Source organism: Colletotrichum gloeosporioides (assembly GCF_011800055.1).
Source record: "Colletotrichum gloeosporioides strain Lc1 chromosome Unknown consensus_69, whole genome shotgun sequence".
In the NCBI taxonomy this organism is placed as follows: Eukaryota; Fungi; Ascomycota; class Sordariomycetes; order Glomerellales; family Glomerellaceae; genus Colletotrichum; species Colletotrichum gloeosporioides.
The window spans coordinates 41,823-69,135 of NW_025544714.1; the positions used below are offsets into that span (position 1 = coordinate 41,823).

Below are 27,313 nucleotides of genomic sequence, written 5' to 3' on the forward strand. Positions count from 1 at the left end.
TTACCTTTTGCCTGGGCTCGCCTTGCTTGGCCTCCCTCCTGCACCCGACACCAGACACCCAAAGGGGGAGAGGAAGAAAAAAAAAAGGACTAAGGACCCTCGTCTTGTTCCCCCCTCGTCTTTTAGTCCCGTCCTCCCCGGAACGTACCTTTTCGCCAACCCAACCAACCTTCAACCTAACGCGTCCCGTCTCCCACCTTGCCGTCCGTTTTTGACTTCAACTCTCGACTCGCCTCGCAAACCACTGTCTGCCTCCTGTGTCCTGTCAACCCTTCATTACTCTTTCCTCTCTTCCAGGACGCTATCGCCGACGACTATCTCGAGCCAGCAAGTGACCCAGCGCACTCCTCTGAACGACCGCATCCTGCTCTCGCCGGAACCTTCACTCCGGCTCTTACGTCGTTTTTGCGCCTCTTTTCTCGGTCGACACCAAACCCACGACTGCAACTTTGAACCGCAACCCACGATCGCCCCAACCGGAACGATCATGGCCAACTGAAGCCCGACCGTCGCAGCGTTTCTCTTCTTCGGCCGCCGTGCGAGCCTCGTTGCACGTACTCCTACGCCCCTCACTATGTCGAGTCGCCGATTGATACTCCCCCGACCAGTTCAATTCCAATACTCTCACGCACAACATGGAACCACAGCACCCTCCCCACTCGAGAAACTCTCATCATCCTCAACTGCAGGCTCTCATTCCACCTGCATCCAACATGCTGCCCTTCAGGTCTGCCGCTAGCACGCCCATGACCTCTCCGGGCCTTTTCAGCCCCTCGAACCCGCATCCGAAGTCGAGCTACCCGACCCAGTCCTCCTCCGATTCCAACACCCCGAACGCCGAGACGAGCAGCCCATACCTACATCCGCTGCAACATCACAAAGTCAGAGAGTATGTCTTGGTCTTCCCGTAGAATAGCTGTGTCCCCGCGCGATTGGTGCTGGTATTGAGACTTGGGGCTGGCCGACAGGCGCAACGCCTCAGTCAAGTCGTCAGCCTACACTGGTGGAGGGGCTATCGCGAAACCCCGCGACCAGGGAGGATAACCTGATAAGCTAACCTTGTGAAACCTCAGGACGCACAAAGCTTTGATCGATTCCGACAGCATTACCGGCCGAAAACTTATCAACCAGTATGAAGTTATCGAAGAGATCGGTAGGGGCATGCACGGCAAGGTCAAACTGGCGCGGAACCTTGAAACTGGCGACAACGTGGCCATCAAAATCATTCCACGATATTCGAAGAAACGCCGTCTTGGCAAGGTCATGGCCATGTCCCCACAGGAAAAGACGATGCGAGAGATCGCCATCCTCAAGAAGATGAGACACCCCAACGTCGTATCATTGCTTGAGATTATCGACGACCCAGAACTTAAGAAGATCTACCTGATTTTGGAGCACGTCGAATTGGGCGAAGTTGTCTGGAGAAAGAAGGGTTTGCCTCACATCTGCCTCTACGAGCGACGTCGAATCGAACGAGAAGCCCGCGGCGAACCAGCCACACCGGAGGAAGAACAGTACGATCTCTTGATGGAAAGACGCTTCGCCCTCAAGGAGTTGAAGCGAGCCAAGATGACACAGGCCAACATGGGCGTCCATGATTTCTGGAGCATCGAGCACGGTATTTCCGATGATGCGAGTTACAGCTCCCGTTCCCGTGTTGCATCCAAAGACGATTTCACGACACTGGAAAGAATTGGGGCCGACGGTTCTCTGCCAAACTCCCTACAGGCATCTCGTACTACTTCAAGAGCCCCGTCACGGTCGCAGTCGGTCAACTCCATGAAGAACAATCCCGCATTTGACCAAGAGTCCTTCGCTATCGAGGACGATATGGAAACACCGGGCCCCCTTCGATCTAGCAATCCAGGCTCTGCTACGGCCCTTGACGGAACAATGTACGGGCCCTACATTGAGGAGGCTGCACTGCGGGGTCGCTCACCAAGCATGGCTGACTCCATCATCTCTCACATGTCCTCGGTGGACTGGAATTCTCGGATGCACGATCCCTTTGCTGAAGACTTTTCCTACGTTCCTTGTTTTACGCTTGAACAAGCCAGGTCGACCTTCCGAGACACTGTCTTGGGATTGGAATACCTGCACTACCAAGGCGTCGTGCACAGGGATATCAAGCCCGCCAACCTATTGTGGACCAGGGACCATCGCGTCAAGATTTCCGATTTTGGCGTTTCCTACTTTGGCCGTCCCATTCGAGATGGAGAGCCCGACGATGAGACTGTCTCGGAATCTGAAGCACAAGATTTTGACGACGATCTTGAGCTGGCCAAGACGGTCGGCACGCCTGCGTTCTTTGCACCCGAACTGTGCTACACAGATCTGGATCGTATGGAACAGCCCAAAATCTCCGAGATGATCGACATCTGGTCCCTGGGTGTCACGCTGTACTGCCTCATCTACGCGAGAATTCCTTTTCAGGCCGAGGACGAATGGCAGATGTTCAAGAAGATCGCGACCGAAGATGTCTTCATCCCTCGCAAACGCCTCAAGCCTGTCGATCCATCTACGCCTCCCAACTCTGAATCCCTTTTCAAGCGACACAATGTACCGCCATACAGAGATGACAATGAGCTCGCTTACGAAGATATCGACAACCTTCTGTACGACCTCCTACGACAGATGTTTACGAAAAACCCCGAGAAGCGGATCCGCCTGAGGGATATCAAGAGGCACCCATGGGTCGTCCAGGGCATCCCGAACCCCATCACTTGGATTGATGATACCGATCCCGCACGGCCATCTCAGGGAAGACGTGTCCAGGTCAACGACAAGGAGACTGCGCACGCCGTCGTGCCCATTGCCTTCCTGGAGCGTGCGCGGTCTACGATCAAGAAGACCGTTGGAAAGTTGATGCACCCTTTAGGGGATCGAAGCGATAGCAAGTCTCGCCGAAGAGCCGCCAGTAGCGCCGCCAGCTCGGCTGGGGACAGCATGTACAACGTACCGCCAACCCCTCATTCGCGAGATTCGCGTCGCAAAAGCCTCAAAAGCGAGGACTACTTTTCTAACGTCAAAGACTTCGCTGTAGGCAGCGAGCATCCTTTAGTTCACAGCCAAGCAGCCACGCCGTACGAGTCACCCTATGATCCTCTCGCAACCGCCATCGCCCAGCCTGCGATCGGCCAGGGAGCCGCCCTTCTCCACGTTCTTCAAAACACCTTTCACAATAGTCACAACAACTCTCGGACAAATAGCGGGACAGCCTCGCCCTCGGACCAATCTACAATGGCAGGTACTGCGTCGACTTACAGACCCTACCAGCAGTACTCTCAGAGCCCTTCCAACGGCAATAGCTACCTCACTTTGACCGCCGGAGTTCCTGAGGTCAAGACATTGCCACCTACTCCATATGATGGCACCACCGATGACCCAATGAAGGAATTCCGCAAGGCTCGAGGCATAGAGGCACTCACCGAGGAAGCTTTACGGTCTCGGTCTGTAGATCGCGGTCTCTTTGCTAGCAACGACAAGCGCGCCCCTGCACATGTTGGTGTCAGCACAGCTGTCGCTCCCGGCACTCTTCACCGAATGCCAAGCCGTCCACGCCCAGTCCGATCAGTCGATCTTGGGAAGGCAAAGCAAGGCAGCAGCGGCCTAGCGTCGCCTTTGTTCTTCTCGTCCAGATCTGTTACCGGGTACCAGCACGGCCAGCCTCAATCAGACTCCAACATTTACGAAAACCAACGGGCGAATGCAGATCTAGAGGAGCGACCCCAGACGGCCCACAGGGTGGAAACTGTTCGCAACCTACCAGAGGCCAGGACACCGCCGCCTCGAAAGTACAACACCTCAACCCCCGAGTCTTTCGCACGCGCCCAAGATGAACAGCACCGTAAGTATATTGACGACTACCAGCAAAGGCTTGCCCAGCTGCAAAATGACGCCGATGGCACTACATCTAATATTGACCCTACCGAGCTGCCCTGTCCGATATCCCCTGACGACGAGCTCTTTGGCACGCCGCCTCCACCATCAAGGGAGGATACCATGGAGACCCGGCAGTCATCCCGTTCAACATCAAATGCGGGCCTAGCTTCTCCCTTGACGAGCCCGAGTGAAATTACAAGCCCCGTCTCATCAACCAATCATCCGTCAAAGGAGGAGATGCTTGCCTTCCAGTCCGACCCGTCCCTACCAGCGTTGCTGAGCGGCTCTAGCTCTGTTTCTGCGGACTTGGACGTAGAGCCACTGGTTGAACCAGGAGTGATTCACCCCAGGCCGGCGCTCCTGGAGACGACTGATTCCCTTACTCCTCCAGCATTTATGAAGGAGCCGATTGCCGGCTTTCCCCTAGAGCATTTTGAGCATCCTTCATTCGGAGAGCACTCCGGGCTGGATATTCTGCGAGTAAACCCTAGCCCTGTTAACCGGAGCTTGGCCCCGCCTCAGTACACACCTGAGCTACGGCCCCAGGACGATGAGGACGATGACAGCGACAGCGACGAGGGACTTACGATGGCCAAAACGAAGAAAAAGAAGTCCTTGAATCCGACTCCCACGGCTACCACCAGCGAGCGGGTTCATTACGGAGCGAGACGGAGAGACACCAACATCAGCATCGCCAGCACCGAGACAGCTAAGAAGGTCGTCGTGCATGGCGACGACGTCCGTAGCTCTTGGGACTGAAGAAGCCACCATTAGCACCAAACTGTCTGTACACTGCCTTCAGGCACATCCGAGCCAAGCATCGATATATGGCTGGCGGATTTTTGAATTTCATCAGCAAATTCCATAAGTTGGGCGTTGGCACCATTTCCTATTTACCGCATACTCGAAGAACAGCATGCAATCAGATTGCACATTTTTCTTTCTCTGGCGTCATTGCCTCGGCCCCAACAGAACGTTGGCGGATTCCAGGACTAGATGTGCTTCACCATCACATAGAGGAGGGCTGCATCTGGTCGACTGGGACGGAGCTGACTGCTGTTCACTCCAACTTTCTTCTTGCACACATAGTTCTCTGGCGGCGCTGTATGGACGGATGGAGGTATTTCAGAGCAGACTGTGACGACTACACGTGGAAACGAGAAAAGTGACGGGATGATGAAGGAGAGGAGGACTCGGAGGATGAGGTGAACATGTTCGGAAGCACAAGGGAGCCAGCCGGGCGAAGGCGGCCTGCCAATAGACTTCTGTTTTTACCCATCAACAATCTTCAACACACACACACACACACACACACACACACACACACACACACACACACACACACACACACACACACACACACACACACACACAAACTTTTTTTATTTGGCTTTCTTTTGTCTCCTGGGAAAGGGAGTGTAATGGAGGGGAGGCGGTCTCGGTTTGTGGCCTCAGCCACTGGTTGTTATTTCTATCCCCAGACGTCGTCTAGTTTCATTTTCCTTGACAGCATGCAAAGCATTTTCAAGAGCGTTCAGGTTTTCCGGGAGGAACACCCTTTTTTTTCTTTTTTTTCTCCTGCTGTAATAGTTGGATGATGTCGGCATGTAAACACCCACAATAACCCCCTCTACTTTTTCTTCTTCTTTCTACTTCTATCACAAATTTGAGGCAAATAAGACTTGGGACACGTTTCCCTTTGTCTGCTGTCACCTATGATCTCTGTCCAATATCGTGATCTGTGACGTACGTGACTGTGGTTCCGAACTCAGGAAGGCTAAAACGGAACGGTGGCGACAGCAATTCAACAGTGCTTGCAGATGGAAACCAGTTGGTCATCGCCTGGAGAAACTACTGCACTCTGGTCTCCCGCAACACCCACCACACTGGGGAGAGTACGTCTTCATCGGGTCCAAACAGCATGGTATTGAAACTCTGTCTTTCTTCCCTTCCAGAACTACATTACGCGATGAAAACTGTCCCCTCACGCTACGCCACCACACCCTTCACCCAAAAACCCTACTGGCCGGCCAACAACAAAATCGGTACATCTATGTGGTTTATCCCTCTCGACTAGGCGGTATCAGCATTAGGCGCCCCCATGACCCCGCGGCCGAACCACTCGGCGACGGTGCCGAAGCGGTCCTCGCTCCTCTCCAGCTCGGCCTTGAACAGCTCGTGCTTGCCGGCCGTCTCGATCTGCGTCTTGCGCAGAGCGCGGATGGTGGCGTTGTCGGTGGCGCACTGCGGGCACTCGCCCTCGACGCGCAGGCAGCGCTGGTGGAAGCTGTGCTTGCAGAGGAAGTGGACCGCGGGCAGGTCGAGCTGCGCGGTGCAGACGGAGCAGCGGGAGGACTGGAACACGGCGGGCTTAGAGCCAAGCTCGGCGAGCTCGGCGCGCTTGTGCTCTGTCTCGCTGCGGAAGGCCGTGATGCGGCGGCGGTTGGCGGCGATCTCCTTGCGCTCGCGGTCGATCGTTTCGTGCAGGTAGGGCTTGATCATGCCCATCGTCGCGACGCCGCCTCCTGCCGAGGACCCGTTTTGGCCGACGAGCGTTTGGATGACCTGCAGCGGGGCCATGAGGCCGTCCCGGTCGATCTTGCCGAGCACGTTGGAGAGCTCGACGGGCCCAGCCTCTTCGAGGATGCGGGGGTCCGAGGTCAGGTAGGCCAGGGCTGCTGGGTAGAGCTGGGGTTCCTCCGGGCCGTACTTGCGGAGGGCTTTGATGGCGCCGCGGGTGTCCTTTGCCGACGTGTAGGAGCGGAAGATGTCAAAGAGGAGGCCTGATTGCTCCTTGACGAGCGTTGTGCCGTCTTTGAAGTCTGAGAGGTGGGAGAGGAGAAGGACATTCGAGCTCTCCATTGGTATGTCTTGGCCCTCGATGAGCGTCTTGGCTTTATTCTCCCATTCTTCCTTGTGCTGATCCCCCTTCCTCTCGTTGGACTTGTGAAGGTACATCTCGAATAATGTGGTGTATAAATCTGTTCGATCGTTCTCCTCCAGAGCTGGCTCCTTGAGGCAAGCCTCCAGGAAAACGATGAACTCATCGGGGTGGTCGATGAATGATGAGAAGGCCGTCCGTGGCCGCGGTGGCGAGTACTTTGGTGCTGGAATATCTTCGGGATTCATGATGAGGGAGGCGTCGCCGTTGATCGGCTTCGTCTGGTTTCCTGGTGTTGAAGGGCTGGCGATGGAGGATGTGTTCATGTACGGCAAGGGAAGGAAGTTGGAAAGGTTCTGGACGGCGTTCGCGGCGCCTGCAACATAACCTCCAGCTGCGACACTCTCTTCATTGTCTTCAATGGGGATGATGTGTATTCTGGGACGGTATTTGCCTGTGTAGTAATCGATGAAGAGAGTAGTTGCATCTTTCGGGCAGTTCTCTATGAGGACCCGAGCGTATTTCTTGAGACAGGGATAGGCCTATAGAGGTGTTAGATAGCAGTTGTACTAGGGCATGCATGCTACTTACCACCTCCGGATCTTGACGCCAGATAAAGTCCAGCGCGTCTGCGTATTTCTTGGAATCCTCAATGAGGATGTCCACGACCAGGTCGGTTTCACCGTGTTTCTTAGCAAGGTACGCCGCTTGTTCGTAGTAGCCTCCTTGCCTGCACATGGATATGGCGGTCTCGAGATCAAACTTCAGATCACCCGGAGATTTGATAAAGGCTTCGAGCTTGTCAATGTCTTTGAGCTTGGCATAGCAGTTGAGTAATAGTGTTGTATGGTCTGCTGTCGCCTTGCGATGCTCGTGTAGTTGCTCGAGGTACTGGATAAGGTTGTGTATCCTTTGAGTGTCGAGGAACTGCGTGAATTAGCATCTTTCTCCAGAGGGACTGTAGCTTACTTACTTTTCTGATAACCTGTGACGGCTCCGTCGTGTCAATGGCCTTGATGTACTGGATCATCGCGCCGTCATAATCGGCCTTTTGGTACAGATGGTCGCCGAACCTTCGGAAAATGCCACTCTGCTGCGTCGCGTCCATCTTCGACTTCTGCGCCAGCTCGATGGCCAAGGGAAACATATTGCGCTGATAGAGCATCTCCAAGCGCTGCTGCAGAGTCTTTTCGTGGAAACGGTTCACTTTGCCGTCCTGGGTAAGGACAAAGAGGTCGCCCCAGATCTGGAAGATGGCCTTGAACGGCGAGATCAGGGACTGCGTGTGCCCAACCACCCTCAGGTCCGGTTCCAAGAGGACAAAAGTCGACGCGTTGAAGAGTGCATCGGCAGCCCCCCCGCCAAAGCGCCGCCGCATGGTATCCGAGGGCTTATCGGTCGTCGAGGACGACGGGGGGCAGATCAACGCGACGTAATCTTGGTAGATCGACACCAATCGCTTGGGCGACTCGTATGCCCGCGGCGCTCCCCTGCCCTCCAGCGTGTACGTGTAGATGGCATCCTCCCTAGCCACGACAACGTCGCCCGTCTTTTTGTCCACAGTCATGCAATCCACGTTGCAGCCCAGATCCTCCACCGTCTTGGGCGGTGAGCTGTGGCCTCGTCGAGAGATGGCCAGCTTCAAGATGCGAGCGGTCGTGGAGATGAAGAGAGTCGTCACACCCTGGACGTCGGTCATCAGCTCGATGCCCGTGACGGGCTCCTCCGATTCGTGGACGGTCCGCTGTTTGGCGCCTAGGTCGTTGATCAGATCGCCTCGGATCAGCGTCACGGCGCCGTTGGCGAAGCCGACCGCTACTTGCGTCAAGTTGTCGAGGAGGTCGATGGCCGATATCTGCGGGCGCGAATGTCAGCAATTGATGGACAGAATTTCGTCATGCTAAACACCTACCGGGAACTGCTTCTTGTTGTTCGTAATGTTCAGGGTGCTCAGGCAAGTCGGCATGTTGGTCTTCTTGACCAACTTGTCCAAGGCCCAGATCTTCAGCACCGGCTCGCTGCTCAGGTCCTCCTGCGACATGTAAGCCAAAATGACCCTTCCGGTCGTCATTCAAATGTCCACCTACAGCGACCGTCACCAGCAAGCTGGTCCCCTCGATCTGGCGCATGTGTGTGATCGTCCCGACATCGTGAGCCTGGAAGCTCTTGACGATCTTCCAGCTCGAGCCGACGATCCGCACGAATCCATCGTAGCTCCCGAGGAAGAGGCTGTCGGAGCCGGAGCAGACACTAGCGATCTCGTTGCTCTCGAAGAAGGCGCGGGTCTCGTCGTCGGCGAGTCGGATCTGGGCGACGTCGAAGAAGTCGAATGCCTTCCACTGCAGCGTTGGAGTCTGTCAGTCGGTGTCGGACATGGGGCAGGGCAGTACCTGGGATCGCGAGTTACCTGAAAGGCCATGGCTACATCTCTCGGCGTCAAAGGCTCGTCGGAGGGGCGGCGGTGGGAGTTGTGTTGAGGGCGACGCTGGGTGTCGGTCGTTGTCGGTGCCTCGCACTCCAATGACGCCGCTGTGGGGAGCTTCGGAGCTGTTGCTCTCGCTGGTGCTACAGCAGCACAGGAGTGCTGTCCAACGAATGTGGGTCTCGGACGTCTGTATGCATTCAGCCACACAAGGCGCAATTACAAGCACCAGCCACACAATTTCCCCGGTATGTCACTGACGATGAACTGCGTGTGAAGACTTGGGAAATGCTCGCGTTTGACGAGACAATTCAATTTCAAATTTATTCATAAAGTATTCCTCTCGCGAGAGTGTCCAGTATTGGGTATCAAAAAATTCCAAGTGCAACAACTCCACAACAGCTTCGTACCATCCTATCCCATGAACCCTGACCTCTTGAGTTCAGCACCAAAACTTACTGGAGAGGTTTCCTTATGAATGTTCAAGTTCCTCATGTCGATCAAGGGGACCATCGAAGGTCTACCGTGGGCGCATTGGAACGGAAATACGCACTGTCCCAGCCGTCGCACAAGATCTTTGCACTCGTCTGTTGACAGAACATCGTTAAACATGATGGCGCCTACCAAGTCAGAAAATGTCCGAATGTCTCGTCATGGGATACTTACTTCGACAAGACCTCGAGTGAAGCAAGTCGAGGATTCCTTGAGGGCAACCGTGGAAATTGGATACCCAGTCGATGTCACCACCAGCGATGCCCTTAGCAGCAGTAAAAGGCCGAGTAGTCGGCCTGTCCCCCTCCTCGAGCTTCCATATCTCGTTTCGCAAGACCTCCGCAAGCTGCTTTGGATCCGTCTTGCATCTCTCATACATGCTTGGTGGGAGACTCAGCACCTCCACCTTGGGTAATTGCTTACTCTTGTGCCGCCACTGACTTGTTTCTTGATCCCCCAGCTTGTAGACGATGCCCCATCGACGCAGATGATGGGCATATCTTCGCAGCAAAAGATGCTCCTCATTGGAAAACTCAAACTGAAGAGGCTTGTCAAGAGCCTGCGTCCGTGCAACCACCTCGTCGGACCCATCCACCTTCTCGAAGTAGTTTTGCATCAGTGCCTCGAGTCGACATCTCTCATCTGCGGCATGCTGATCGATAAGTACCAAAACTGAGTTCCGTTGAAGTTCCGGCCGTGCTCTACCAGACACCTGTTCTCGGTGTAGTTTTACAAGGATAAACTTTGCGTCAACCTGCGACACGACTTCAGCCCCAACTAGAGCAGCCTTGGAGATGCGCCCAGTCAGCTTGACGTTGGACATGGTTGTGTGGTGGCAACATCCAGCATCAGTCGCCTGTGTCGACCCAACATCTTCATCGCCTACTCCGAGAGATGTATCATCAACACGAGGGACGGAAGGTTGAACCGCCTTGAAGACAGGGTTCTCCCATTCTGATAGCACTCCTTTAAACCAGTCGCTGGGTTCTTTTGCTGGCTGAGCACTATTTTCTTTGAATCGCTGGAACGCCGATGTAAATGGGGCATTGACCTTAGAAAACTGGGATGAGTCCTGTGATGCCTCTTGCGGTTGTACTGATCCCCCTAATCCAGTCTCTGTAGTTCTGTATTGTCCAGCCTCCTCTGGGGAGGACCCCGAGCTTGAGTCTTGGTCCGAAACCGCGGCCTTTTTTGGTGAAGAGATAGAAGGCACATCCTCGAAGGGTCTGCGCAAAACGTTGCCTGAATCATCGAGAAAGCGCAGGCTTGGTTGTAAGTCTCGTTCCTCTTCATCGTTTACGGACGACGCTGCTGTCGCTAGTGGGCTTGCTGTAGACGATATCGGTGTGGATCGCCCGGACTTGGAAGTGGCCGCCGATACTTGCCCAGCTTTGACTCGTTGCCAGAGATCAAAGGGTGAGTCTTGTCTTGAAGTAGGCGTGGCGGAATTCGAGCGGCTTGATGCCGTTGAAACAGGCCTCGACCGTTTACCGGGCCTGCCAGATGATTGAGTGGCTTCATCCTTTCCTTCGTACCCCGGTCTTCGCAAAGAATCATTGAATTTATGAGGGCGAAAGTGATATTTCTTCAGAAACTCGAAACAAACCAGCTTGAGCAAGCCGATCATGTCCGATAGTGTCCGGTTGCGTTCCTCTAGGAGGTCTTCGAAAGAGGAAGTCAAAAGAGGCCGCACTCCCGATGACGAAGAGATTCGGAAGTGGAACATGGGCCAACGATCCAAGCCCCTCTTCGGTCGAACATTCCTGTTAGCGAGACCTTTGAGGCTCTCTAGCAGTTCGTCCTGGCCCAGCGACATGTCCACATCTTCTTCAATCGCAAAACCGGAGTTGACAAATACACGATTGACTTCGGTATACAAGACATTAGTGCCGTGTTCGTTAGCCACGGGGTGAACACCAAAGCTGATAAACTGGGCTCTGCGAGTTGCCACTGGACTCAAGGAGATACACCCATCAACGGTTAGCTTCCCTCTTGTGGCCCCGATCGGGATCCATGAGACATGGTCCAAGCCACCGGAAAGGCCTGACTGGGCCAAAATTAATGATGAGTGGCCAAGGAGATTAAATTTTACTGATTTGCTAGACGTTGAGGTGGGCCTGAAGCGAATCTCGTTGTTGTGGATGGTGTCTCGAGCATAGAGGGCAACAGGCGATGGCCATGCCAGCAGGAGAGCGGCGAGGTCGTGAACCAGACGGGACCATTCCTTGTCGACGGCAGCTTTCTCAGCGGCCACGGCTCTCTGCTTGACTCTGACGGCCATAGAACCGAAAAGGTCCCTAACGATAACTCGAGTTCCATGGGCAAAGGCAAGGAGGCGCTGCTCCGGTAAGGCAGGGACGTTGCGTGCCATGATTTTGGCGTTATGGAGCGTCAGAGAGTTTTGGGAATTGTGCAGATGGTGATGAGAGGTGATGGAGAGCAGAGACAAGGCGGCGAGTGAGGCGAGGAAGTTGCCGTTGGCGCCGTGGGCCTCGCCCTCGGAGGAGTGTCTTGATGTGTCTCAAAATGCGTCAACGGATGATTAAACAGGAGCGTCAGTGCGACAAGACTTACGATACAGTTTGCCTAGTCCTCCAGCCTCCCGAAATTCGATTGGCAGAATTCCAAGCCCATCATCTTCGACTGTGCAGTTGCCCCGAGAGTAGTCGACGGTGATGTTGATCCTGGTTGCGCCTGCATCGAATGAGTTCTTGATGAGGCCGCAGACGACGGCGTTGAGAGAGGTGATGGTTGCCGAGGACCTGATGCGGCGGATGACGTCCTCAGGCAGCGGCTTAATGGACATGATGGCGGCTGTGGGCTCGAGGCGCCATGACGATGTGCCTTGAATCGAGCAAGCTGGCCGCAATGCACGTTGGAGTTGGTTGTTGGCTACGTTTGGAAATATTGGTTCGCTCCTCCTTCATACAAAAAGGCCAGTGGATGTTGCTGCTGGGCGAGATTGTAAGTGAGACGTCACAATTCGACGGAAGGCGATAACGATAAGAGCGGGTGCCAGCTGCCCAATGCCCGAGCCACGGCAAACTCCAGGTGTGGCTGGGCTGGACAAGCCACTTGCAGGGCAGCCACGCAGCACAGTCAATCTCAAAGGCCTGCCAGATGCTCAGGTAAGGGGGCGACATGCCACTCTGCCTCCGTACCTACTTTCTTACAGTTCAGCTAGTCGCTCAAATCAACACCATGCGAGTCTGAGAGTTCGAAAGTGGGAACTAGGTGTTGCAGGTGTCTGAGAACTGAGCTGAGAGCTTTGACCATTCGATCGCGCCAGCAGGTAGACTGGAGGGCGAGGTGAAGCTAGCAGATTGTAGCGTACCAGCGGGAGTCTAGCAGTCTCGGAAGGCTGGGAACCTATTTGAACGTAAGGCCAGTATGGTTTAGGTCGGGTGCCTTGGTGGTAACGACACGAAGAAAGACGACGAGAGGTTGTAATCCGCTGTTGGTGCCTCAACCTGCCGTCTGATGTTGAGTATTGTGGCTGACATGGCCATCCAATGTCTTACATGTGATGCCTATATCCGTATGCGTTGTGCATTGGATGCCAATGGGTAAGGGGATCAAGTACGTATTCGCACGAATGGCTGTCTATCTTATCGCTTACACCGTCTCGTATTCCGCTGTGTGTGTCCGGATACGCAGCTGTCAAGGCTGCACCAGGATATCGCACAGGCGACGATGCTAGGAAGGACAAGCCTACCTACCCCGGGCAGATAGGATTGAGTCGTTGGAGGACGGTGACATCACACTTCGGATGAGAGCACAGCAGCAGCAGGCAGTGATGACATAATGCGGCCTGGTTGCGCTGGATATTGACCTCGCGCAGCATCAGCCAGTGACGGTTCGCACAGGCGCTGGAGTGCTGGCATTAGGGGTCCACGTCCTGGGGGACCTTGCAGTGGAGTGATCCCAGCCCACTGCCAGTGGAGGGAGACGCTCGCACTGGACCACTACACGTAAAGTAGGCACCACACCCGGCCGGCGCACACCAGTTTCAGAGGTCAGTTGGGCGCTTCCCGGCTTACTGGCAGGCTACCTTACCCGGCCTGGGTGAGGCCGGGTGTCTGAGGTGAAGTGCTGGGAGACGGTGCCTGGTGATCCTTTTTAGCTGTTGCAGCTAAGGGTGCCTGAAATAAAACACGCTGCCCGGGCTGCTTTCCATTCCATGCCTAAGATAGATGCCTTACCTAAGGCAGGGGATGGGCAGCAACACCACTTCAGTCCAGGGCAGTGTCGAACGGGCACTGGCCGGGGCCGCCGTGGATCGTAGTGGAGACTGCTGGGGGCAGGGCGCTGCACCGCGGCCACGCTCCAGTGTCCCCGCCCCGTCCAGCCCAGCCCTTCCAGTGTCCAGCGAGCGTCCAGTCGTCCCAATTCGCTTCCAGCCCAGGCAATCAACCGCTCCGCTCGCCTTTGCCTTCCAACAATTCTGCCAAGCCTTTTTCGCCTTTCCCATCCCATTTCTGTCCTCCTCCTTCCCCATTCCCATTCTTTGCTCCTCCTCCCATTTCTGTTGTCCACATTGCCCGCGAAACCCAGCCCGACGACCACATTCCTCTCCCACACACCATTCCCCGTCCTCCACCACGGTCGCTTCTTCATCTCCGAACCCGACTCTTCACCGACCATCGTACCGACCATCGTACCGCCTTCGCTCTCGACATTCGCTCGACTCCTTTCCCTCGACGACATCCGAACTTTCACGCTTCGCCTCGCCATTTCCCCCTCCTGCGACGACTGCGATACGAGCGAGTCACCGCTGATAGTGCTTTTCTTCCAAACCACTCTTTTCACAACCACCGGCTCGACAGCTCCACGAAAGAAAAGTCACACGCTTCCGAATGGCTACGACTGAGGCTGTGCTGCCACCCCACGGTAACTAAGCGCCTTTTCTTACGTCTCTCGCAGCCGCAATCACTTGCCCACGGTCCAATGCCTCGCCGACTTTCTCACTTGCGCTGCCTCGCCAATCGCTCTGGCTATCCAGAAACTGACACCATGCTAGATCGTCCCGATCGTGCGGGTCGCCGCCGTCCCTTTTCCACCTGGGTCAAGAAACTCACCAACTTCAAGAGCTCTTCGTCCAGCGATGGCGGTGGCGCTCGTCTACCCAGTTCCAAGCGCCAACACGCAAAGTTCCGCCGCGCTTCCAAGAACAACAACCCATACCCCCAGTCAGGCCGTGTAGCCTCGGCCAGCCATGCCGATGTCGATGTCGAGACCAGCTCCTACTCCTTTTCCACAGCCCTCAGCGGCAGCGCAACGTCAGTCGAGCGAGGGTCGCGCGTATCATCCGATGACAGCGCCGCCCCGCCTACTGCTGGCGGCCGATCCATGGCCCCCACGATTTCGACAGACTACGATGGCGCGCATTCTGTCGTCGCCCCATCTCACCACGCCCCCTCGGTTGCGGGAACAAGTCGGACGGTTGGGGGCGTAGAGTCACGCAGGGGAGGCGACAGCACCTTCTCATCACCGGCTCCGTCAGTGCGATCCCTGACGACCACTCTCACCACCATACAGTCCATGCCAGCAAACGGCGGCACCCACGTGCCTACAAACCCGACCACCAACACCAACCACACCTCTCACCAGGGCCATACCCATTCGATACACTTCAACCAGCCCTTCCCGACTGCATCGCCCGCTTCCGCCATTCCAGCCCACTTGGCCCCATCAAACCAGGGTCCGGGCCACCCAGCGACGTACACCACAGCCACGGCCAACAACCTCCTTACCGATAATGCATCCATCATCACCTTGGCCTCGTCGTCGAAGCGCCGTCGCCGTCGTTCGCTCGATACCGATGCCTCCGTCCGCGCTCTGGCGCCTTCATCGTTGTGGGGAGGCAGCCGCGAAAGCTTGCCTTTGAGCGTCCTCAGCGCCAACATCGGGGAGGGCGCGGGCATGCCGACCACCCCAGGCCTCTACCAGAGCAGCTCACGAATCGCCAATGCTGAGCGCACCAGCATCTACTCGGCCACAGGCATCGCCCCCGCCTTGCCCGGCGAGCGCAACAGTTTTTACGCGAAGCAGAGCGGCGCCGGCGACGGAGCGAGCGTGCGGAGCGGCCTTATAGGCCACGGCAGGTCGGACAGCATCAGCGGGAGCATCGGCGGCGTAGCCAGCCCCTTGACGAGCCCGCGGGAAGCCTCTGAGATCGGCGACACGGACGACAGAGAAGAGGGAACGAGCCGGGCGAAGGAAGGCGAGGATCGATGAAGTGACGCGGTCAGGCAGTCTTGACGAACACATTTTGCACTAATGAAATTGGACCGGGGATATCTGGGCGGCAGGCATCATTGGGTGGAACGGAGGCATCGGTTTATGGGCGGGATTATGGATATATCACTACCACGGGGGCTCATACGCAGTCTAGCCGTGGACTTGCACATCAAGAATACATGCATTACGAGTGAAACAGTCGATACTTTTGACTACTTTGCTCATGTCGCTCACAAGTCCTACCCGAAAAGGAGAACACCTGCCTCGTCTGTGTCTTTTCTAGTACGGCAAGGGATCGAGATCCAGCCCCTCGACGGAAAATTTGAAGGAATCGTTGCGCGAGTAGCTGCCCGCGGTGTCGATGTCCAAGCGCCCGCGGATGCAGTCCTCTAAGTCGACGTCGGAGTAGATGATGCCCTCGTCGTCCTCCCACTGCGGGCCCGCGAGCACGTCGCCGAACGGCCCGACGATGCACGACCCGCCGCGCGAGATCCAGTCCTCGCTCTTCAACGGCTGCTGCTGCTTACTCGTACCGTTGGTCGTGGTTGCCTTCGTCGCCGTGCTGATGCCGTTGGTGTTGTTGTTGTTGTTGTTGTTGTCCTCAGCGTCGCAGCTGAGCACGATTTCGTTGCCGTCTTCGACGATGACGCTCTTCCTCCTCCGGCGGGAGGGGCTCGTAGCCGTCGAGGTGGTCTTGGTAGTCGTCGTGCCCTCGGGCAGGGCGATCTCGTTGCCGTCCTCCGTCAGGCACGAGTTCCGCCTCGCGCGGGCAGGGTACACCTCCGCATCCCTCACCTCGGCATCCTCCACCGCCGCCGTCGACGCAGCGGGCGGGGGCCGCACCGCCATGTTGGACGACACGACGAAACACCGCCCCTCGCACGCGACGGTGCGCATCAGCGGCAGCCAGGTGTCGCGGCCGTCGGCGGTGGGCGCGAGGTAGAGGTTGATGTTCTGCGCGTAGAGCGCCTGGCGCAGCAGCGGCATGTAGCTCTCCCAGCAGATGGCGGCGGCGAGGTTGAGGCGCACACCCTTGATGACGGTCGAGACGGCTTTCAGGGTGGCGGGCGACCCCTGCGACCAGATGAGGCGCTCCGTCGCGGTGGGCATCACCTTGCGCCGCTTGCCGAGCATGCCCTTACGCGGGCACACGTAGACGACGGCGCAGTAGAGGCTGCCGCCGGCCTTCTCGATCAGGCCGACGACGAGGAAGACGCCCGTCTGGGCGGCGATGCGCTCGAGCTCCTCGCGGGAGCCGTCGCCGCGCGTGTACCCCCTGTTTTCGGAGTCGGGGAACTGCGCGGGCAGGGTCTTGTTGACCCAGGCGGACCCGGCGCCGGCACCGGCGTCGCCGACGGTGTCGCCGAGGTCGGCGGCCTTGGCGAAGTAGTCGAGGAAGGCGTCGCGGCCGGAGGGCAGGCGGGAGCCGATTTTGCAGCCGAAGTCTGCGCCGCGGGGGTAGCCGCCGATGAAGGCCTCGGGGAGGAGGAGGAGGTCGGCGGCGTGGGAGGAGGCGCGGCGGGCGAGGCGGTCGATGAGGGCGAGGGTGAGCGGGGTCGTGGGGGCGGTGGCGGGGGAGGCCGTTGCGAGGCGAATTTGAGGCATTGTGGTTGTGGTGGTTTATGGGGGGATGCGACTAGTATCGAGAGTTGCGGTGGTTTGGGGGACGGGTTGAAGCTAGTCTCGTGGCTGTTCCTGGATTCAGGGGACGGGACGGGCGGGTGTTGGGTTTGGGTATAATTATCACGGATTCACGATGATGGCGTGATGGGCGGCGGCGGCTTGCTTCGGGTTTTAAGGCGTGGGGAAAGGGCGCTGGTGACAGGATAAGAGGAGACCACAAGGCCGTTGTTTTAAGGGTATCACCAAGAAGAGTTTCCCGCGGGCACTAGGGATTTGAAAAATAACTGCGACTGAAGAAGTGTGAGGCGCCTGAGTGATTAGTTGGGCTTGTTGACCCGCAATGGAGCTCAAGAAGGACAAGGTGTGTGAGGTGATTCAAACGCCGGTGGGCATGCGCAGTCAGGATGGATATGGATAGGTATGGACATGGCTCGGGTCGGTCGCCGATAGAAATTCTTAAACGGAAGTGGGTTGGTTGGTTGCGTGAAGAAACAGAGAGAGGGAAAGCTTACTGGGACGTCATCGCGGTTAGCTACCCCGCAGCGGGCGCCTTTCAGCTCAGTGGGAAAGGGAAGGGAGGAGCTCCACGATGGGAGGAGGGGTACAAAGATACTTACTTCCGTTGACGAGCCCCTGCTTGAAGACGGCACGGGGGTGAAGGACCCCTGTGTGGGATGCTTGCAGCGGGTACGACGATCTTTTTTGTTTTTTGCGCGGTTGCGTGGGTAAGGGGAATTTGGCACGTGTTTCGACGCGGCAGACTGAGCATATTGATAGGTGCATTTATGCAGCAGATGGAGAGGCGGGATGTTATTTAGTCTGGCGCAGTTTCGACCAAGATCATATCTTTCATAGCGGCAGGAAACCAAGGCTGAGGTGCGATGGCAGGAGAGGATTGTTGGAAACATCGTTTGAAAGAGCGTTCTGTTTCATGGATGGCATTGGTAGTCTTCACTGACTCTTGCATCTATCCCCAACGTACTAACTTCAAGCCCGCATATTCTATTCACGTATACCCTTCATCTACATCAACTCATCTAATAAATTACTCAAATCAGCCTTGCGGACCCGCGCCTCCGTAATGACCAGATCCCTCGGGAACCACTCCTCCAGCCGGCCCCCGGGGAACCCAGGCCCCTTCTCGAGATCCTCCCCCTCCCGCCCCGAGATCATCACCCCGAGCGCCGTGCCGCACCCCCAGGCCCACACCATGCCGTCGCCGCTATACCCGGCGCTCACCCACTCCCCGGCCTCCGCTCCCATCCAACCCCCGTCCTCCTCCTCAACCTCCTTCACAGGCTTCTTCGCCATCATCCCCTTCCCCCTTTTCTTCCTCCCCGAGATCCCCTCCGGCACCCGCCCAACAAACGGCGCCATGTCCCCCGTCACCCCGATAATACCGCTCCAAACCCTCTCCACCCTCCCATCCCACACATCCCCAAACACCGCCCCCATCACGCCCCCGACATGCGCAACCGTCAGCCCCTCCGTGCTCCCGTCCTCATACACGCCCACCATATCCACGCCCTGCCCCAGACTGCGCGCAAAGCCCCCGCCCAGCATCACGTCCCCGTTCGGCCGCTGCGTGACGTAGTCAAACATCCCGCCGCCGTACAGCACGCTCCACGACCTCTTCCCATCCCGCCACGCGAACCGCTCCCCGGGCTTCTGCGCCGACATGTGCGCCTTCACGCCCGCCATCTTCCCTCTTAGCCCCGGCAGGAACTGCGACGCGTGCGCGTTCGTCGCGTGCACCACATGCCGCGCCCGCACATCCCCCCGCCCCGTCCGGACCACATACGGCCGCCTCTCCGTGCCGCCCTCCATCTCGATCCCCTCCACCGCCGTCCCCGTCTCGATGCTCAACCTGCCCCCGGCCGTATCAAGCATCTCGCGCCAACAGCTCGCCACCATCCGATACGGCCACAGCGCGCCCGCCTCATACACCAGCGCCCCAAACACATGCCCCCCTTCCACCCCAAACTCCGTCCTCGCAGCCTCCCTCTCCACAACCCGTATCTCAAACTCCGGAACCGCGACCTTCAACTCAGCGACCTCCTTCTTCGCGCCCTCAAACGACGCCTCGTCCAGGAAGAAATCCACCGTCTCGACGTCTCTATACTCCGCCACCTCCCGTCCCTCACCAACCTCCCCCACAAGCCCCGCCGTCCTCAACGTGAACCTCACCAACTCCCGCGCCCTCTCCTTCCCAAACACCCGCGCCAGCCGCGGGAACAGCTCATGCGGACTCGCCTTCACATGGCCGCCATTCCGCCCCGTCGCGCCGGCGCACAGCTCCCTTGCCTCCAACACCACGACCCTCGGCACCTTCTTCCCCTCTTCCTCCTTGCCGCCGCCAAAAAGCAGCCCCCGCACAACAGCCACAGCCGTGATCCCGCTGCCGATGACCACCACGTCCGCCTCGCCAGGCATCGCCTCGCTCCGCGCATTCACGAGATCCGGGAACGGCGGGTCGTCCAGCCAGTACGGCGCGCTGGGCTTATCGTACGGCAACCCCGGCGGCGCGTTGACGCGGGTGAGGAGCGCTTGGTACTGTCTGTTGAGGTCCGCGAGGAGCTTCACCACGGCGGTGGCGCCTTTTGCGACGGATCGCAAGGCGGAGAGGACGGTGCCCATTGTCGTAGTTTCTCGCCTCTAGCTTTCTGTGATATGTCGTCGATTATACCTGACTATCCCCACAAACAAAATGTCTTGGCGTTGTGGATGAAGGGCGAGGAAGCACTGGTCAAGTTCGTCAAATAAACATGAGATGAAAAGGAAAGCTGTGACACAGTCTGGGGAGAGCAAGGGGGTTCGTTGCGGGTGAGCCACTGAGATATACGTCAAGTCTCCGTGCAAGCTTACATAACGTGGCGCGTTCTTCGGGTTCCGGCACACGAAAGGGGATCCAAACGCATCCCCCATAAAGTTTATCCACGATAGAGGGCAGGTTTTCTAGGACAACTCATTTTCCATTTTGTCTAACATCTAAAAGACACCCCATCCGAAGCAGTACCGGGGAAAATTGAACGACCAGGCACCTCGCAGGCCCATTTCATCATCATTCAGGAGCACATGCGACAGCCCATCAATGCCTCAAGGAGCGAGAGAGAAGTGAAGAAAACACATCAGTTGCCTTGAAGTCTGTAACGTGACGCCAAACCTATGCCGGGTATGTTGTCGAAATGCCATTCCTTACTCCATCGTGCCGTGCCGTGCCGTCCCTCCGCGCAAAACATGAACCCATCGTCCACACAAAAATCCATAGCTATCAACATGAAAGAAGACACGCACTGTTCATTCATTTACTCGCTGACGGACCCCTCGTCGTCAGAGATGTGGTCGAGGTCCATGTCGATATCCATGTCGACATCCATTCTGTTGTTTCGTCCCATGTGATCCAGACCCATATCGGCCCGGATGTCTCGCTGGATTTTGAGGAAGTATTTCCTCAACGTACGCAAACCCCGGAGGAAGCCGCGGTCGGGCTCGTTGGGGTGCTGCGGCGGACACGGCTTGCCTTCCGCCAGGTCGCCCTTGGTCAGGCTGTTGGCAAAGTCGGCAATCTTGAAGTCGATCTCGCGCTTGTTCTTGCGCTTGCGCTTCTCGCGCATGGCCGATGTCTCCTCCGTATCAGTCGCAAAGTCGGTGGTAGAATCGTCAACCACCGTATCGTATTCGTTTCCTTCTGTTGTGTCCCCGTCGTAGAACATGAGGAGACTGGCGGCGTAGAAACGATAGCCGTCCAGGTTCCGCACAATAGACTCGAGCTTGTCGAGCTTGTGCAGGATTGTGGGGATGTGCCGGAGAATGCTAGAGTAATCCACGCCGTCGTACAGGAACCGCGTCAGTGCGTCTTGGAACTCCTGTCCGGCCTTGAGGTCGCGCCCAAAATACTTGTCTTTGAAGACATAGCTCTGGCTCTTGACATCCCAGACCTGGAGACCACACACACGCACTCCAAGTTCACGCGAGGTGGTCCTGGCACACTTGCCCTGCTGCGATTTCTTCTTCTTGGGCGTGGCCTCGACACCGTACTGCCGGGTGCCCATCTTGAGATCCATGATGCAGGGCCGTTTCATGCCCGCAGTGAGGTCCTCCAATAAGAGAAAGTATTCAACACGAGAGTTTCGCTGGGTCTGTGCTTCTTTGGGGTTCACGGGCCGCGGAATCTTGCGGAACTCTTGCGTCGGACTCGGCACTTCTGACGGGACGGTCGATGCGTACGTCGAATGCTCCGCCTCGATCGGAACCTCGGACTGGGGTCTTTCCGCCGCAGCGGGAAGACTCATCTCCTTGGCAGGATCAGCCAAGTTCGCACCATTCGGTGTCGGAGGTTCAATCATCGGCGAATTCACTTGGGAATTGGTGACGGATCCAGATTGTCCTTCGTCTTCACCTCTGTAGCCAGCGTCATCTGCCTCTTCCCAGTACTTCAGGTTTCCTCTAGATTCCGTGACAGTCCGTGGTTTCCGGCGAAGCCCAGTTCCAGAATAACGACGCTTTTTCTTCTGAGCAATAACCTTGTCCGCCAGCGTCTCCGGCTCCGGCGCACTCGTGCCAGTCACGTCCTTCACGTCGCTGTCCTCGGCCTCCGTAGGCTCCAATTGTGCGGGGTGCTCGATCGTCATGCCTGAGCTTGGGGGCGAGGAGCTGCTGGGGCGTAGCGGGCTAGAATTGTGAGGCGCGTGGCCCTCTGAGGCCATGGGTTCCTGTCTACGAACCAGATCAGGAACAGAGTTGGTAGGTCTCAGCGTGGGTTGCTTCCGGAAAGCCATTGACTTTTGATGTGGACGGCGGTGCTTGTGAATTGGGATTGGCTGTTTCAGAAATGCGTCGTTGAACACCTCATTCCGCAGACGCTTGTTGACAGTGGTAGCTCCCCAGCTGTTGGCGTGACGGTCATCCAAACTAGGTCTCGTCGGGGAAGCCATTGTTCCCTGCTCATAGTTGTCCGGGAGGCCAGAAGATGACGTGCTACGACCGCGCGCCGGCATAGTCGTCGGAGGCGGCGTAGGCTGGAAGAGATTCCGCGGTAAGATGTGCCAATTGTCATCGAACGTGACTGTCGGAATGGGCACTGGTGCAGAGGCGAGTGATTGGCTGATGATACGGCGGTGCTCGGGGTTGCTTTGTGCAGTGCCGTTCGCAGTAGCAGAGGCGGCACCGCTGGAGCCATTGGACTTGGACTGCTCGGTAGTAGCAGCTGCGCTGCTCTCGCTGAGGCCCGTAGGTTTGCGCTGTAGCAAACCAATGTCCTCACGTTTATGTGTGGATTTGCGCCTGGGCTGCTTGTGGAACGTAACATTCAACACACCGATGTATCTGTGTACTCTTGTTAGCGGCTGAGGGTTATGGGTTTGGGCACCAAATCATACCTAGGCAGGAAGGTCAGCAAGTCACGGTGGTGCTGCTCAACCTTTTCGTAAAACTCATTCTCCCTGTTGTTGAGCTGCTTGCACACGGCTCTCTTGGAGAAGCGCCAAAGCGTCGTGTGGCCGCCGACTTGGTGCTTGTAGGGAATAAGTTCAATCGCCTCGAGAGGCTCCTTGTCCTCCTCCTGATGGTGATGGGCATGGTCCTCAAAGTTCGTCGGTAGTTGCTTCGGAGTGGGAGGCTCCGGCTCGTCGTCAACTGCGATGTCTTCGACGTTTCCGGGCTGTACCTCGCGAAGGGCAACGTTTGGCGCTCCGGGCAAGCGCTTGGGCTTGGGCTTATGGGTCGGAGTGTCGGGAGGTTGGTCGGGGGATGATTCCTCTTCCGGTTCAGGCTCGTCGGCCTTCACCAGCCATGGGTGGAAGTCCTCGGCCCTGGAGGCGGTACGGTTCCCTGGCGTCTTGGGCTTGGAGATGTCCCTCTCGCGCTCCGCAGCTTCCTCGAGGCCAGGATGGGGCACAAAAACAGCAGAGGAAATCTTCTCCTCACTAGACTCATCTCCCTCCTCGTGACTTTCCCCGTGTTCGCTACTATCGGATGGACGACGATCTTCGGTCTGACGCGGCTCTGGAACATCTGTGGGGGACAATTCTTCATTCAAGTTGCTTTCCTCCAGAGTCACCTGTAGAGAACCGTCCGAGTCTACCTTGTGGAAGATGTCGCCATTGACCTTTCGCAGACCAAAGTAATCCTGCGTGGGAGAGTCGGTCAGGATGGGAGTTTCGCCCGCTTGAGGCGACTGTAGAGGGAAGGTTTTGACCCTTTCCAACTGCTTGGGGAGCCAATCCTTCTTCTCGAGGATCCTGGGCGAAGGTGTAGGGTTTGTGCTGACCGACTTGGCAGCAAAGTCTTCAATGGCAATGTCGGCTGAGAGCGGCTGAGCCTCTTGGCTCGGGGATATCTTGTCTCGCGGTGGTGCCTGGCGCGTGTCTTTCCTACGCGTCTTCTCCTCCTTCGGCAGCCCCTCTCTAAAAAATCGCAAGCTATAACTCGCCTTGCGACTGCGAGCATTCGGTTCGGCGCCAATCATGGCCTCGTGGACCGACTTCTCCACCTGGCCATCCTCCTGGCCGTCGATGGCCTCACTCGAACCAATGGACCATATCTTTTCGGGGCCCATGGAGAAGCGCTGCTCTAGCTTCTTGGGTCGGGTGTCGGCGTCGGAGTTTTCGTGCAATCTCTGATCCAGCTGGGCAACGGATGTTGTGAGCGAGCCTTCTGGGCTGGTGGAGTGCGAGTGTGCCCGATTTTTTCGCAGTCCTTGGTGTACCCTGGAGTCCCTGTCAACCCTTTCTAAAGACGTCCCTCGGCCCCGCGATCGCGTGCTCCTCAGAAAGTCGCGGTGGTCCAAGAGCATAGCCCTGATGCCCTGGAAGCTGGCCATGTCGTAGGTCGGGGATGTCATGATCTCCATGTCGGCGGCGGCGGCGGTAGAGTCGGTGGTGATGGGAGCAGGGGCGGCGGCGGCGACAGGGGCGACGAAGCCGGGCTGGGGAGCACTTCTCGGAGCTACAGAAGCGCCATGGCGGTTGTCGAGGGCGAGGGGATCCAGGCCAGCAGATGATGAAGCTGAGTTGGAGGGAGGAGCAGAGTCGGCGGTGGGAGAGGGAAGAGAGCGAGTCGAGAGTTGAGACGAGGGTTGGTCGTTATGGGAATGGGTTCTCGAAGGAATGCCACGGGCTGAGGCAAGGGCTTGGGTTAGCAAGGACGGACCGGACTGCCTCGGGAGTGCGGCAGGGCCTCGGGGCTTTTTAATATTCGGGTCGACATGGCTCGAGACATCCTGCGAGTGCTGGGTGACAGCGGCCGTGGCAGGGGGTGGATCTGCAGGATGGGCTGGGGGTGTGTCTTGAAGAAGAGAAAGGGCTTGAGCCGGGGCTTGATGTTGTTGTTGTGGTTCTTGTTGGGCTGCTACAACAACAGCAGCAGCGGCGGTGACGAGCTGGGCTTCAGAATCTGCGGCGGCAGCGGGAGCGGGAGCAGGAGGCAGAGGAGGAGCATGAGCAGGATCGGGGACAGGGCCAGACTGGGGTAGATTGAGACTGGGGGGTTGACTGGGAGTCGCGGCGGGTGTCTTGGTGTTCAGGACGTCGAGGGCGGCGTCGGGCTCTGTGGCGGGCACGGGAGATGAAGACGAATGCGCGGGGCTCACCAGGGTCGCGGGTGCGGCATTTTCGGGGTTGCGAGGCGGGCTGGACATGAGGAAAACATCTGGCAGTAGTCGATTCGTGATGGAGGATTGGTCGCCGGTTGATTTGGGGCGGGAAAGGGGGAATCGTAGGGATAGAGAGCGGCGTGCGGGAGGTAGGTGAGGGGGGGAAGAAAGTGTGGGAGGCGAGGCAAGGTGCGAGAATGAGAGAAAGAAACGTCACAGTTCCCGCCAGTGGGTGGTGGTAATGGGAGTGAGTGACAAGCAGGCGAATGCTATCTATCCGTACCTTGGGCGGAATAGGTAGACGAAGGTGGTAAGAAGGTAGGTGGGAAATGCGAGGTGGGTGAGGTAAGGCGACAGAAGGCGAGGAAAGAAAGAGGGAGCGATAGGGGGCCTCCACTCCACTCCACTGGTAAGGTAGCTGGCAAGCAGCACGGGCGGTACGCGGTAATACACCGTACCCTGGTCTGTCTGCCCTGGGATTAAGTTAGGCTCGGTTCGAGTGTTTGTGTGCCGCACACTGCACTGCGGGAGGTGTGCGGTGCGACGGACGGGGAACGGGGGGAACCACCACGAACAGGGACAGATGGACGGTAAGGTACTCTGTATCTGTAATCTGTACTGCGTAGAGTTCCTTGGAGACGGCGGAGGCGGAGGGGGATGAAGAGGACGGGAGGCGTGTGTGGATAGAAGACCAAGAGGTGCAGATGCAGTGCAGGTGCGGTGCAGCGCAGGTGCTGGTGCTGGTGCTGGTGCTGATGCTGGTGCCGGGTTGCGATAATGACGGCAGAAAAGCACACAGGTGCTGCTGGATGATGGATCTCGCTGTCGATGATGGATCCGCAGTGCCAATCTTGAGTCGAGAAATGTGCGACTGCGAAAGCGCGATAGAGGGGCAGATCTGTGTGCAGCAAGCAAGGGAGCCGATTTCAGCTGACAAGTACCCTCCGCGCCAAATTTCCTCGTGGAAGTACCTCCTCCTCTAGGTAGTTTATCTCAGGTGTTGCAGGTGCACTTATCATCGAAAACGGGTGGAATCTTTTGGGGCCACATCTGGAAGGCAGAGGGCGCGCTAAGGTACTGCTTCGTGCTTTCCTTTCCTCACCAGAAGTGAGATATTGAAGTGGGGTGGGGTGGGCATATGACCATGCTCAGGCAAGAGATACCGCTGCACCTGCTGCTGAGGGGTCAGTTGCAATCGCCGACACACCGGCTCAAAGTACCTCTCCTGCCCTGTCTGCGGAAGAGGTACTTTGTGTGCCCTATGACCACGCCTCTTTGGCCCCCTCCCACGTGTAGGAAGCAGTGGCATCTGGAGACCTGCGGGGAGGAAACAATGACATTGGAATCATCAGGAAGGCGCAGACTGGATCAGGCAGATGGAAACAACACTTCATCCGCTCTTCCATTGCTGCAGTCAGCGCCATTCGCCCTCACTGTCTGTGCAACTACGTTTCCTGTCTCATTGAATCTTCCTCCTCACCGTCAATCGCCCAAGGTAGCTGCTAGGCACGTTTACGTTGAGTTGAGCACCCAATGGAAGGTAAGATTCCGGTCCGCCCCCGCCGGCACCGGCTACCAACCCAATTTCTGATTCATGGCAGCTAGGTACCTACCGTGACTACCTACATACACTACAACCCTCATGGTCGCTACTCAAACCATTGATATCATCAATTCGCAACCACTTGCACGTTCAACCGCACGTTACGGACTGATTGCTTCCACTACCAACCTATGCGCCTTCGTCCAGGCACTGCCCGGCCACCACCAATACGAATAAGCGCGCGCACACGCTCGAGAGCGACAGACGATCCTATCCTCCACGACACAGCAACAGACGTTTGGGAGCACCTGCAAAGAAGGCACTGGACGTCGAAACATGGACCGCCCCCGTTTCCCGGGCTCCCATCGCTGCGGACGCCCCTGCGCAATCCCAGCTCCTCCCACCACCAAAAACCACGGCCTGCTACCATCCCGGCAGCCCTTTCGTCCAAACCCCGCTGGTACCGTCTCACGCCGGCCACAGGACTGCTAACTTGGCTCCCGGAGCTTCGATATCGCCCCAAATTTGCTCCAACTCGCCCCATTTGCCCTGGATTCATTCGCCAATGTCAGGGCACTCCTAGCCTGCAGTCTCTTTCCGGCTTCCCTCAAGGTTGTTGCGCCTTGCGTCTTGGGTCTT

At 57.2% G+C, this 27,313-nt stretch overlaps 6 protein-coding genes across 6 annotated transcripts; 2 read left to right on the forward strand and 4 right to left on the reverse strand.

The window, feature by feature from the left end:
* Positions 1-635: 635 nt before the first annotated feature.
* GCG54_00010806 (Serine/threonine-protein kinase ssp1) lies at positions 636-4,641 on the forward strand (the record flags this gene model as incomplete). Its single annotated transcript, XM_045410721.1, has 2 exons — positions 636-889; positions 1,074-4,641. The coding sequence occupies 2 exons, from the start codon at positions 636-638 to the stop codon at positions 4,639-4,641; spliced, it is 3,822 nt and encodes a 1,273-aa protein (XP_045260286.1).
* A 1,314-nt stretch (positions 4,642-5,955) lies between these two features.
* On the reverse strand, positions 5,956-12,483 carry GCG54_00010807 (Vacuolar protein sorting-associated protein 11-like; the record flags this gene model as incomplete). The annotated part of the gene is made up of 10 exons (XM_045410722.1): positions 5,956-7,305; positions 7,355-7,690; positions 7,737-8,618; positions 8,676-8,795; positions 8,851-9,117; positions 9,171-9,375; positions 9,409-9,452; positions 9,645-9,805; positions 9,852-12,197; positions 12,252-12,483. 10 exons carry the CDS (start codon positions 12,481-12,483, stop codon positions 5,956-5,958), a joined length of 5,943 nt encoding a protein of 1,980 aa, XP_045260287.1.
* Positions 12,484-13,891: 1,408 nt separating this feature from the next.
* GCG54_00010808 (uncharacterized protein) lies at positions 13,892-15,914 on the forward strand (the record flags this gene model as incomplete). Its single annotated transcript, XM_045410723.1, is given in 4 exon segments — positions 13,892-14,008; positions 14,040-14,444; positions 14,459-14,567; positions 14,698-15,914. 4 exon segments carry the CDS (start codon positions 13,892-13,894, stop codon positions 15,912-15,914), a joined length of 1,848 nt encoding a protein of 615 aa, XP_045260288.1.
* A 282-nt stretch (positions 15,915-16,196) lies between these two features.
* Positions 16,197-17,522, reverse strand: GCG54_00010809 (Bifunctional nitrilase/nitrile hydratase NIT4B; the record flags this gene model as incomplete). Its single annotated transcript, XM_045410724.1, has 1 exon — positions 16,197-17,522. The coding sequence occupies one exon, from the start codon at positions 17,520-17,522 to the stop codon at positions 16,197-16,199; it is 1,326 nt and encodes a 441-aa protein (XP_045260289.1).
* A 1,041-nt stretch (positions 17,523-18,563) lies between these two features.
* On the reverse strand, positions 18,564-20,177 carry GCG54_00010810 (uncharacterized protein; the record flags this gene model as incomplete). Its single annotated transcript, XM_045410725.1, has 1 exon — positions 18,564-20,177. One exon carries the CDS (start codon positions 20,175-20,177, stop codon positions 18,564-18,566), a length of 1,614 nt encoding a protein of 537 aa, XP_045260290.1.
* A 668-nt stretch (positions 20,178-20,845) lies between these two features.
* Positions 20,846-26,110, reverse strand: GCG54_00010811 (putative inositol polyphosphate kinase; the record flags this gene model as incomplete). Its single annotated transcript, XM_045410726.1, is given in 5 exon segments — positions 20,846-22,865; positions 22,919-25,085; positions 25,129-25,400; positions 25,415-25,604; positions 25,681-26,110. Coding segments are annotated over 5 exon segments (5,079 nt in total), but the record flags the coding sequence as incomplete, so codon positions are not given.
* Between the last annotated feature and the right edge of the window lie 1,203 nt (positions 26,111-27,313).